The 13,471-nt window shown below is 39.2% G+C and overlaps 1 protein-coding gene across 3 annotated transcripts in view; it reads right to left on the bottom strand.

Annotated features, from left to right (window-relative positions):
- npas3 (neuronal PAS domain protein 3) overlaps positions 1-13,471 on the bottom strand; it is a 308,598-nt gene that overhangs the window by 51,351 nt on the left and 243,776 nt on the right. For all 3 annotated transcript variants that reach the window (XM_007566262.2, XM_016678753.1, XM_016678755.1), the window contains one exon: positions 681-861. In XM_007566262.2, coding sequence (XP_007566324.1) covers positions 681-861 — 181 coding nt within the window. The remainder of the gene's footprint in view (positions 1-680; positions 862-13,471) is intronic.

Here is a 13,471-nt window from a genome sequence, read left to right as displayed (position 1 = left end):
CTTTGTACAGAACAAAGTATTCAATGAGAATATTTCATTCATTCAGATCTAGGATGTGTTATTTGAGTGTTCCCTTTATTTTTTTGAGCAGTGTATATTGTTTCCTTTACATTTGTTACATTATAAGAGTAAAAATTGAGAAATCGATACATTTTGTAAGACAATTTAAGGAAGAGCTTAAAAGGTGGAAAGCTTGTTTTGAATCTTCTATATCTACAATCGTTTAAAACAGGCTGGTGTTTCCTCTGGGCCTTAATGACTGACTTTTGCAAAAGTTTTTCTGGCCCTAATTAGTTTTCAGTAGAAGTTCAATACGAAGGAGGGCAGAGAAAAGAGGAGAGACATGCAGTGAATGGCTGAAATTTGAAACTGGGACGACTGCATCAAGGAAAGTAGCTTCCATTAATGATGCACCTGCTCTGAGCACCTGGCTGGCTTTTACTCTATAGAAGTTGGAAATCATGACTACTGACAATAACTCAGGGAAAAAAAAAAGAAAAAAAAGACTCCGACTCTGTTCATACATGAATTAACAGTTGATCTGATTCACCCCTTTGGATCTTTTGACAAAGGGAGCACAAAAATGTCAACATAGGTGAATAGATTATTATCGATATAGATCATCATTTTATTTTTATTAAAATATTTTGTGAGGTTATTTAAAGTCTCAGATCTCCTACCTGGTTCAGGCGTCTCAGAGTGCGAGGATGATGACGCTGAGGACGCTCCGTCTTCACTGACCGCTCCCTGGGACAGAGACATGCCTCTGCCCGGAGGAAGCTTCATGCCCAGCTGCTCTGCCATCTCCACGTGGTCACCAGGGTGGACGTAGTCAAACACACTGCTTCCTGTTAGCTCCACCTGCAAAACAACAAATAATCAAGATGTTGCCATTTGTCCATCGAATGTTGCATTACACCTTTTTTTCTTTTGTCTCTGAATCTGTCTCAGTTCATTTGTAGCCTACGTCATTTTTCACTCAACACTACTTGCTTTCTATTCTGGTGGATTGTATCTCCTAAAATAAAAGGGAGATTTTTGTAATGAAGGCAAGAAGATTTTGTACATCCTTTTGTTGATTAAAATCTTGAAATGTCAAAAAACAAATAGCTTCTATTTGTGCAGGACTATTGGGCAATCAGCAGTTACTGATTTTAAGGCATGTTGAGAAAACATTTTGCCCAGATCTGATTTAGAGCTCAATTTTCTCAGTCATGCAGTACATCCAATATAGACTTTGTTAAGGTTTGTGGTGGCTGGGTATGCTTCTCTAAAGCAGTCTAAATTAGACGTGTATTTCTATGAATCTGAAATGTTTTAAAAGGTACATTTTCTGCTTTTAGCTTCATTGTTAGTCATTTTTTGCTTGTCTCCTGCAGCTCCGAGTGCAAATGTTAAACATTTGCTTTTCAAAGACTGCATATATATGTAGCTATGTGATCTTTAGGAGAAGAAATGTGGTCAACCTTTTATATTAAATATTAGAAAAGATATTAATATCTTGAAATTGTTTCTTTTTCTTTTTAACCTTATTAATTTTAAGTCTGTCAAGGGGACAATTTGAAATGTTCATTACTGCACAATGTATGGGAATAAATAAATAAATGAAACAAAATGAAAACAAAAATGAGTCCAGTTTTAGCCTTACAGTTGCTAACAGAGATGCGAGAACTGGCGTTATCTCCTCTCCCTTATCCCATTTATTCATCTCTTCCTTTCATCCTCATCTAATCTGTCCCTTTACAGAGATGGACAATCGGCTGCGTTTTGTCATTTTCATGAAAACTGAATACATAGTCTTCTTTTCACTATGAAAATTCAGAGTTCCTTCATGCTAAACTCTCTCATTAGTCATGATAGAAGCGGATTTGTCTTTGTTAATTGGGGATGAGGAGAGGGAGCATAAACAAAATGAAGTCTCATTCCATAATCAGCTTCCACACACAGGTGTGTATTCAACATAACAAACCTGCAACACACACACAAGAAGGTGCATGTTCTGGTCACAGTTATGTGGTGTAATATCCATGAACCTGCACACACACGGGAAAACATGGTTTCCAATAATATCCGCTGAGGTTTTATTGGAGGTGTGTTCTGTCATTTGTAGCATATAAAAAAGGTTGTACACATTTATTTCCATGTGTTAATCTGGTTATGTGTGTGTGTGTGTCTGTGCGTGTGTGTGTGTGTGTGTGTGTGTGCGCGCGTGTGTGTGTGCTTTTTGGGGTGTCCACTGGGACAAAGGGGATTATATGGATGTAATCCTTGTAATAAAAATTACCTTTAAGGCAATTTATTTCCCTCATAAAGTCTCATGTGAAACAGAAAGTAATGATTAAGAAATGACACTGATAGCTGAACCACATGAGCTCACACATACCAGAGTTACTATTTACATGTTACACTGCTAATTGGATCAGCATTGTGACAAGATGACTTTTGGCTAATCTACATAACCAGTGTTGCACATTTTACGTGTTTCAAAAGCACATAAACTGTGCTTTTCTTATCTAGGTAATAGATAACTCAGTTAAATAATGATCTGTTTAATCGTGGGTATTGTAGTAAACCACTTCAGACTGGGCTAGGTCACCTCACTGCTGCACCACAATCCACAGAGCGCAAAGTCCGCCATGATGTGAGATCATACAGCCCATAGGAGCTTACCTGTAGGTAAGCTGTTACCAAGTTGTTACCATGGAAACAAATTCAAATCCTAAATGATTCATCTGTCATCTAAACAAAAGTGTTGTGACCAAACTGGGCAGTAGTTAAACACTTGCGACATCAGCACAATAACTTGTCACTGTTTTTTTTGTTTTTTTTCAGAAAAGCGACATATTTGTCACACTGTGAGCCCTGCGTTTTTTTGTCATTTGTTTTAATTGCAATATATTTGCAAGGTTGGAGGAAAGGAATGTCGGTCAACATATCTGACAATTTTAAGCTTTTTGTCAGACAATATCAATTTGCGTCAGTAATGTATGACATGTTTTCACAAATGCTGTACTTAGCATAAATACTATGGAAGAGCTAAGCAGTCAACAAAACAGGCACAATAAATGACTCACTAATACCTTGAAAGAGTTATACAGTTATGGAACTGTAGCTTTTCTGTGATTTACTGTGCTTCCCCTTTAAGAAAACATGCAATTAAAAATTAACTTTACATTGGTGAAAACGATTGCTTTGGTGTTTCTGCACAAGTAGAGACTTGTGTTCACAGCACCTCCTGCCTGTGTGTTACGTACAAGCTTCTAGCACTTCAGGTGCTATGACAGATCTATGTTCCATTTGAATGCACATACTTCAGATTAAACTAATAGATGCATGGTGGACCCTGAAATAAACTCTCCTGTCTTCAAGCCAAGTCTGGTCTAAACAAAAGGTTTGTTCCATTAACTCAGACAGACAGCTCCAGAAATGATGACAATCAACAATGGCAGCTCGTGTTCCCTGACTGCTTTCCTGTGGTTCCATCAAGTTCGTGTGTTTAATTGAAGTTCACTTGAGACTTTGATGGACAGATGCTCCTTTCGATCACCTGGAAGGATTTATTGAAAATGCCAGCCCTTTTCCCACATGATCTCCACAGAGAACATTCCAGGTGTTTCAGTGAAACAAACCATCTGGCACATCAGCTCACAACAGACAGTGGAAACTTCAGACAGCACTGGGAGGAGCAAAGTAACTTTCCTGTGATTAAATCCGTGCCAGACAATCGGTGACTAAAGAACAAGATGTTTTCATCTTTGTTTTTGCTGCTGACCCAGATCAGCTGCTTTCTCCAAAATACAGGTCAAAGCAGTGATCCTACATCTTGCCTACAAGAATATGACACATCAACATGTCTTCAGAAAAACTCTTAGCTTAATTTAATATTTTTCTTTTTTTTTTTTTTAAGGGGGAAAGAAAATACTTCGAAGTGCTAAACAAATGATAAAACACCAAATAGATTAAACTTGATTTTCTCAATCTTTAGTCAGAAATTGGGAAAAAGAAGAAAAAACAGAATAGTTTGGGGGATATCTAAGGTTCAGTAAGGGAGAGCTAGAAATGAAATGTTTGCCAAACATTGGTGTGCCTTCTTGCACCAGCAAAACCTCCACAGTCTCATTGATATATCAACCCTCTGTCCAGGATCAGCTGCAGCTGCTACTAGCTTGTCGCTATCTTGGCTGAAAACTGAATTCTTAGATTTGAGTGAGGGACGTCCTGCATCTGGGCACAGTGTGGACTTGAGCTGGTCCTTTGACAATCTAAAACTAGCTGGACCCCTGTTTCCAGCAGTCATTGGGCGAGGCACTCTGTTCAGGTCGCCAGTCCATCACAGGAGCAAACAGAGACAACGGACAGACCACCATGTATGCACACACTCACACATTAAGGCAGTAAAAAATAAACCTACATTCAAAAATTTGGACAGTGGAAGGAAGCTTGAGCATGTCAAAGAGAGCATACAAACTCCATTCCAGCTGCTTTGTTTTCAACCAACAGCAGCTACGTTTACCTGCTCGGCTCTTTACCTGAACATTTGAGCAACGTTTTCACTTTAAAAGTCGTGCTAAAGTCAGAACTGCTTCTGTGCCTGCATAGCTCTATGATTACAGGATCATCTGCAGCCTTAGCAGTGATGCTGTTCCTGGAAAATTCAGAAGTGTATGAATAAATGGCACGCCACATCAGCTGTTCATGCTCTTGGTTTCTCTTTGCTCAATCCAATAAAACCTTTTCACATTAAATATTGCCCATGAAATATTGAAGTTTAATATCCCTACTCTATCCGAGGTCCTTCAGCCCAAAAGTTTCAAAGTTTCGAGTTTCACATGCACACACCCACAAACACATGCCTGCAAAAAATAAATACACATATACATAGTCAAAATTCATTCTGATTCTTCACAATCTCAATAAAATAACAAATTCCTAATGACTTTCTTTAATAACAGTCACTGCCCAGTCCCCTGCCAAATCACATCAACCTGCTGCCTGGCAGATGGCAAAGAAAACATCAACAATTTGACTGTGAAAGCTAAAATTCTGTCCTGAAACACAACAAGAAGAAAAAATGAAACACGTGAAAAGTGAAGCGAGAAATTCTCATTAATCACTCTCACTCTCTATCATAGTTTAATTAATGTAAAAACATTTTAAAGCTTAACACACGAGCACAAACCCACATACCTCAAAACAGTGAAAAACCTCTGTGTGACTTTGCAAAGTACTAATCAAATAAATTGATGTTGGCTCGCAGGTTTCAGAATTAATTATAGCATTAAACATTAGCTAAGTGGGGTAATATTCCAAGTTTGATAGTGCATAATTACTCTGCTGTTAATGATTCATGGAACATCGTCCTTTAAAGCAAAGAAATGAGGAGAAACAACCGACAAAAGATGAACTGTGAAAAATCTTCACACAATAACTTTATGTCCTCAAATACTGAAGATTCCACAGACTTCAGGAAATGTGGAGTAATCTCATTCATCTTTTCAATTACAAGGCAAATATTCACAAAGTGTTTAGAATGTGCTGCATTCATCACAAAAGGGGTAAAAATTTCACCAAAACAACAAAATTCTCATCTTACAAGAATGCAATAAACTTTAAAGGAGAGTTATTATGTATTTCCCAGGTACATAAAGCCATAACCCTAACCCTACCCTATGACGCAATCAAATAACTATGTGATCTTCTGTTGTTATACAAATTCTGAATATGTCAAACATGACTTAAAAGGAATTTGGCTTCACAATTTGACACCTTGTAATGGGTCTCTGTCTCTTTAAGAAGGTCCTGCTCTGTCACTCTGCCTTCAGCACATCATCACATCGATGCTTCTCATTATCCCGTTCATAAACATTCTTATGGTGTGTTGCTCTCAGAGGTAAGACTTGATGATAAGCTCAGCAGACACTCAGCTCCACCAGATGTTTGCTAATTGCTGCTGCTGCTAGTTTGGAGGAGCTGAGAGGCAGAGGGGCTGGACACTGCAGCTCAAAGGAGTTTTTGTAGAAATGGGCAGGGTTTTGGTTAGACCCCCAAATGGTTGCCATGGGAGATTCAAGGATTTCTCAAACATGCATCAAAGAATCAAAGAATAACTCCACGTATTTCTTTGATGAAGGAATAACATTATAACATATGACACAAAGCTTAAAAAAGTCATTTTTACAAAATATTAAAACATAATAAATAATAATTGAAGTAATTTCTCACAAGACGTATAGAGGGACATCCAACGGGAATTAAATGCACAGTTTCAGTAAATGTCAGTGTCAAGCTGACATTTACTGAACAAGCTACAACTATGAGTAACGTGTGTGTGAAGATGAAACTAACCACCTGATGACATCACGGCGGTATCATCAGTCATGAATAATAATGACACTGTAGAGTCAATAACTGCATGTGTTCACACACACAGACACACACACACACACAGTTCATAATGGACTGACCATTTTTCATTCTTTGAGCAGTTGACAAGAAAAGTGTCTTAGATATGGGATGTGGGTATGCACGTGTGTGTGTGTGTGTGTGTGTGTGTGTGTGTGTGTGTGTTTGTGTACATATAGGTGTGTCCACCAAGTTGATACATTTTGATTTATTAGGCAGAGCAGAACACAGAACACTCAGACAATCACATCATTGAGCCAAGAAAGAGAGGTGACTATAAAGAGGGGAAACCTGCACATTAAGTCACTCAGGAAGGACGGAGGTGTTTATCTCTGCTGCTGTTTTAGACCATATTTTATTCTAATCTGTGGCAAAAATATGCAAGAATGCAACAAGTGTGTGTGTGTGTGTGTGTGTGTGTGTGTATATCAAAACAGCCCTTTCAGTGAGACAGGGGAGCACCCACCTCAAAGTCCTGGAGAAATACTATCTCTCAACCTTTAGATGAAACCTTTCATTAACCATCAAATGCTTCTATTCCCTCATCAACATGTAATATAGAGGCCTGGTAACGAGCTACTGATTTGATCCAGGTGTGTTGGAGAAGGGATGCATCCAAAAGTTGCAGGATGGTAGTTCTCCAGGACTGGACTCTGCAGAAAGCCATGTGAGCAGAAGAAGAGAAAATGACTTGGATTCACACAGTTTAACAGAAAGTAACTAAGTTAGATTACAAGTTACTTTATTAGTTACTTTCAGCAGCTGCTGACAACAGCAATAATATTCAATAATATTCTGAATTGTTGAAAGGATTTGTATCTCAAAACATTTTCACATGCAAAAACGGCCCAGTCAAAGTCCAGGCATATATGGAATTGAGAATCTGTGGCAATATATGACAAATGATGGTTGAAGCAGAGGAGTCCACATACAGGTGCTGGTCATAAAATTAGAATATTGTGATAAAGTTCATTATTTTCCATAATGTCATGATAAAAATTAAATTGTCATATATTTTAGATTAATTGCACACCAACTGAAATATTTCAGGTCTTTTATTGTTTTAATTTTGATGATTTTGGCAAACAGCTCATGAAAACCCAAAATCCCTGTCTCAAAAAATTAGAATATTATGAAAAGGTTCTCTGAACGAGCAATAAAAATAATCATCTGAATCAACAAAGTAACTCTAAACACCTGAAAAAGATTCCTGAGGCCTTTAAAAACTCCCAGCCTGGTTCATTACTCAAAACCGCAATCATGGGTCAGACTGCTGACCTGACTGCTGTCCAGAAGGCCATCACTGACATCCTCAAGCAAGAGGGTGAGAAACAGAAAGAAATTTCTGAACGAATCGGCTGTTTGCAGAGTGTTATATCAAGGCACCTCAGTGGGAAGTCAGTAGGAAGGAAAAAGTGTGGCAGAAAACGCTGCACAACGAGAAGAGGTGACCGGACCCTGAGGAAGAAAACATTATAATTTGCGGTAGAAAGGAGCATGAATACTTTGGAAGACTGTGCAGACAACAGAAGACGTTTCTTGCAGGAAAGATGAATATAAAAAGTAAAGCTGTACAGTGTGGAGGCCAGGCTGGGCAGTTCCACACATCATGATTCAATACGGTTATATCAGTCAGCTTTCTAGTTTTATTTACATAAATTGTTTCTAGATTCTTTATGATATGTCTCTTCAGTAGTAGCATGTTACTTGTTATCTCTGTATAGCCAGCAATAACAGTTTTTTCTGCCTTTTTTAGCCAACTTGAACAACGAAATATTGAACTTTGTGTGCATCTGTAATGGAATAAACAAACCTTTTCAAAGCTGTAATAAATCACTCCACACTGAGGAGCCTGTGCGTATCTGTTTGTGTGCTTTGTGTGGTCTAAACCCCCGGAGAGGGAAGAGGTAAGAGATCCTTCACCAAGATCAATACACACTCACACATCCTTTGCCTCCATGTCCCAAAGCACTAAGGCTTGTTCAACTTGATGATTTGTTAAAGCAAAAGCAACAGACACAATGTTAATATAACATTCACTCTGTCTCCACTTCACCCCCCATAACCATGAAACAATATTTGGTGCCTTGGGGTCTTTAAGGAATCATGTGATAACATTTACTACCCACAAGTTCTGTACAGTGTTTGATACACCAAGGATTTTTCAAGTTTTCCTACTAACCAAAAGTGCAGAGGTCTATACTCTTCACCTGAAATGTGAGACACAACATGGAAAAACTATCCATTTTAAATAATCAATTAGCATTTCATTGCATGGAATAAGAATTTGATACACTAGAACAACATAATGTAATGTCAGGTGCAGAAACCTTTGTGTCCAGTTCCAGAGTTTCCTGTAGATCTTCACCACATTTGCTCACACTGCGGCAGAGTTTTGGTCCTCTTCTCCATACAGATCTTCTCAAGATCGTTCAGGTTTCAGGGCTGTTGCTGGGCAATAACGATTTTCTGCTGGGGTCAGATCTGGAGACTGGCTAGATTAGCGGTTCTCAACGTGGGCGGTACCGCCCCCCAGGGGGCGTTCAGAGGACAGCAGGGGGCGCTGGCGGACATTTTTACAAAAGGGGGGCGCTGGGATGCCTTTGGGGGGCGTTTGGTCGAAGGTAAACTTTACACCTTATATGCACAACAATTCCAGTTTAGACTTTGAGCAACTTGGTAAAACTGTGTTGTGTAACATTAAACCATGCTTGGCTGCAACTGTATCAATAGCAGCTCTTCTTCTCTTCAGTGTTTGTTAGCTTCTGTTAGCTTCTTGGCGCAGCTCCGTTCTCCTGCTACTGGTAGCTAAAATCACGATACCCTCACTGTGTATCCCTCTGAAAAATGAACCCATTTACATAAAGAAATCCCTCCATGGGTGATACCACGACAGAGAGCGTTCATTTTATAGCGTTAACACTGGTGCTGGAAGTGGTCCGGTATGAAACGGGGGTGATAGAACAACACAGCACTTTTAAATTTCAATAATCAGAATGCAGAAATTGTTTCCGTTGTTTTAAAAGGTTTATGTCAGTCTGTCTTTTCCCCATCGATACGTTTCCCGAACGCCCTGCACCTTAGAGGGTTAAAAAAAAAAACCGACGCGCACATTGCGCAAAACTCTGAAACAGGAGAAGCGTGACATAAAACGGAGCGACGAACTAGATGTGAATTATGGCATAAAAACAGAGAATCCAACGCTGAACAGTGAGAAATCAACACATGATGTGAAACACATGATGATTAGGCGGCGCAGCAGGTGATGGATGAAGATTACTGATGGTCAATAAATGATAAAATAAATCTAACAACAGGAAAGAAACTAAAGTGGACATAGCAATAAACCAAGAGAGGATAATACTAATCAGATGAAATTAAATGGGAATGAATGAAGAACAAAATGCAAGAATATTGCAATAAGAACATTGTCACGCTAGTAGACCCAGCTACGACCTGCTCCACTGGTCTCACTGAGGGAAGGAGGTTGTTGCCCAAAATCTGATGACACATGGTGCGACCATCCTGTCCTCAATACCGTCCAGTCCTTTTGACCCATTTGCAGAGCATGATGATTACACTTTCATGTTTCACAGTTGGGGTGGAGTTCTTGGGATTAAACTCATCCTTCTTCTTCCAAACACGGCCATGTGAAGATGAAACCAAAATGTTCTGCTTTGGACTCATCTGAAAACCTAATCTTCTCCCATGTCTCCTCTGGATCATCCAGATGATGCCTGGCAAACTGCAGATGGGCCCAGAGACGCCTGGCCTGGAGGTTGAGCAATTTTGTCTAACAGATATGCGTCCATTAGAGCCTGAAGGAGTCAAAAACCCAACCTCTAGCAGTAAAAGCAAAAATCTCAAAACTGTTCAGTATTTGGTTCCTCAGAAATTGCAGATCATACTCAGAAAATAATTTACTGGTAATTCATCCATGTCACACTGACGTAAAAAGATGTTTTTCAACCATATTGAGACAGACATGATCCTCAAACTCGCAAATTAAGTACATATTTGCATGACTGAAATTAGACAACCTGCTGATTTGTTTACCTGCTTTTCTCTCAGATTCTGTCTAGTTTATGACTTAGAGCTCTTTTCCTGGTTTCAGCCGTATATTCTCCTGTCCCCATCCACCCGCTAAATCCACTGTGAAGACCCAGAAATCTCTCTTGTATTCTGCCTAAAGCTCACAACAATGGTGGTCTTTCAACATTAGAGCGAGAGCCTCAGACACTGATAAGCTTAGTGTTGTGTGTCCAAACATCAGGGCCAATCCCTGCTTCCCACTGCATTATGGGACTCTGATAAGAACACAATGGAGGGGCACTTTTATCATGTTTCTCATGCTAATACATCTACGACCGCCTTCCTTCTTACTGAGGAGATTTCATTTGTTTGGTGTGTTAATGACCTGTACAGAGCTTTAGTTGGTGTGTGTATGTGTGTATGTGCTAAAGGTTGAATCTTATTCATCCAACAGAGAGGTCCTTAGGGCAAAATATAGGAACACACACACCCACGCACGCATGCACGCGTATCAAATAAGTCCAACTCTGAAAATCAGTTTGACGTTTTGCAAAAGCTTTTTGGCTCTTGCAGTTGATTCAGAAAAGGAACAAATGCACACCAGGCCTTTCGTTGCTGTTTTCCAACCCAATCCAAGCACTGTCCTCTGGCTACTGGAGCTCAGGTCATGGACTAACAGGTCCAGGAGGGAACTCGGACATCTCGTTCCCAGAAACACACATCATGTCCACAGTTCACCTCTTTTACAGAACAGAGGCAGAACATTTTCAGTCCAGCTCAGAAACATTTACAGATTTTGGTGCAGCTGTTCTCTCTCAGAGAATCATGTTCAGGTCATAGGCACACAGAGTCATCTTTTTCAATCAATTCAAATGCAATAAACACATAATCAAACATACATTTTCACACACATATTTAAATATTTGTAAAGCAATTTGAAAGATTATTTGCACAAATACATTTTAAACACACAATAACCTCTTCATTGTTGTTGGTGAGATGAAATTGAGAAAAACATTATCAACATTGGCATGTTGATATTGATACAGACTGATCTGTGATATGAAAACTGATACAGCTGCAAATTAACTAAACCACGTGGGAGTTTATTAAAAAAATAAAAAAAAATCAATCCATGATTATGATCTATGAGATTAGACTGAAAAGTCACAATTGGTTGGGTGTCTTTATCCTCTAATATCTCCAGCCCCTCTGACTGTCAGGTTGCTGGCAGAAGGAGAGCAAAGCCTGAGTAGACAGAGATCCAACAAGATCTATGACCAGATTACTTGATTTGAAGAACTTCTTAGAATACACCCCATATTTATTTTACTAACAGGCAAAGGACATTATTCTGCTTCCTTATAAAAAAAAATAAACGAAAAAAAAAACAAAAAAACAAACTTACAGGTAGGCAAAGATTTCAGATTAAAGAGGTTTTAGTGATGGAAACTGCCAGTGAAGCTTCCAGGACATAAACACAATCCTGCAGTAGTTGGTTTGTGACTTCACTCTGGGTGGGGAAAAGGCTCTGAAAACTTGTTTAATTTTATCAAAAGCCTTGTGACTGAAACTGTTTGTTTGATTTTCAAGAAAATGTGGAGAAACTCATCTAAATTCTCATTGAAAAACTATCCACCATTTTCCTCTGCTGGCTGCAGCTGTAGCATCAGCTAAAACAATTCAGTAAGTTGAAGATGCTGACCAACACCAGCGGGATTCAGGATTCTGAAATCCTTTTTAAAACATGGCAGACTGTCATAGTCCAAGAAGCTGCTGCAACATCTGACAAGTGACCATCTGAGTAAACAGAAAAAAACAAAAAAAACAAGAGAGACAAATCTCGTTGTCTGTAATGGACTGCACAGAAATCAATGTTAATCCAACAGCAGACATATCACTACAAAACACAAGACTGTTAAATCTAACAATGCAGCAGATGGAAGATGAGTGAGGATCCACACAACAGAAGGAATCCAAACATCGTCAGCATCAATGATGGGCTATTTTGTTACAAAGAAATCAGCTGGAAGTGTGTCCATGTGTGTGCGCTGAGATTAATGTGCCTTTGTCTAAATTAGATTTTAAATTCTTGAAATCTTTTACGGGGGATTTGTCTGTTGTTCCAACACTGATGCTATTTTCTGTCGGTCACAATGTGTGTGTGTGTGTGTGTGTGTGTGTGTGTGTGTGTGCGCGCGTGTGTGTGTCTATCTGTAGGGCAATTAATTGAGCAGCAATTGGACTGTGTCGCTGCAGCCCTCCCTTTGTAAGCCCCTGCAGAGCTTTAAATGCAGACAAACACACACAGACCAAAGGCAAACACATGCACACAAACGCTACAATACATAAAACTCAGAGCCATTTCTCAACACAGTCTCATAGACACACACACACACACACACACACACACACAGAGCGGTGTTCCCTCAGGATCTCCACATTCAGCTGTGGTGACCTTGACAAGAACAAAACAAACTGCCGTTGCTCTCTTCTTCACATCTCTCTCTTTCTCTGCCTAAGTGTATCTGCGGCTCTGTTGCTCCTCCTCTTTCTCATTCTACACTCTTCTATACATCATTTTCGTTCTTTGTTTATCCTCCACAGGTCGTAATCATACTTAAAAGTGTGAATATGATCAAAGCAGATCTGGCGGATTCCTCACCAAATCACTCATCAGGTTTCTGCTCCATTCGTCCAACTCTACCCAACCCAACAGGTCCTACTCAACCAGGAGCAGAGAATACACTCCACAGATGACAAAATGGCCACAGGGATGCAGCTGGACATGGGAACTCATGTGATGGTTACATTAGGGTGAACCTTCCTCTCTTTAAATGTCTAACCACAAGTCAACAACAACAAGCTAAAGACAAGCCGCCGTTATAAAAGGAAACTACATTCACCAATGTACTACTTGAAATATATTGTAATATATTTGAATATATTATTTTCCCAAAACATTCTCTAATATATTGTAAATACATTGAATATATATTGATGATTCATGTATTATACAATATATTATATATTTATG

The sequence above is a fragment of the Poecilia formosa genome, unplaced genomic scaffold, assembly GCF_000485575.1.
Source record: "Poecilia formosa unplaced genomic scaffold, Poecilia_formosa-5.1.2 Scaffold189, whole genome shotgun sequence".
Classification (NCBI taxonomy): Eukaryota; Metazoa; Chordata; class Actinopteri; order Cyprinodontiformes; family Poeciliidae; genus Poecilia; species Poecilia formosa.
Note: the sequence above shows the minus strand (reverse complement) of the source record. Positions and strands in the feature narration are given on the sequence as shown.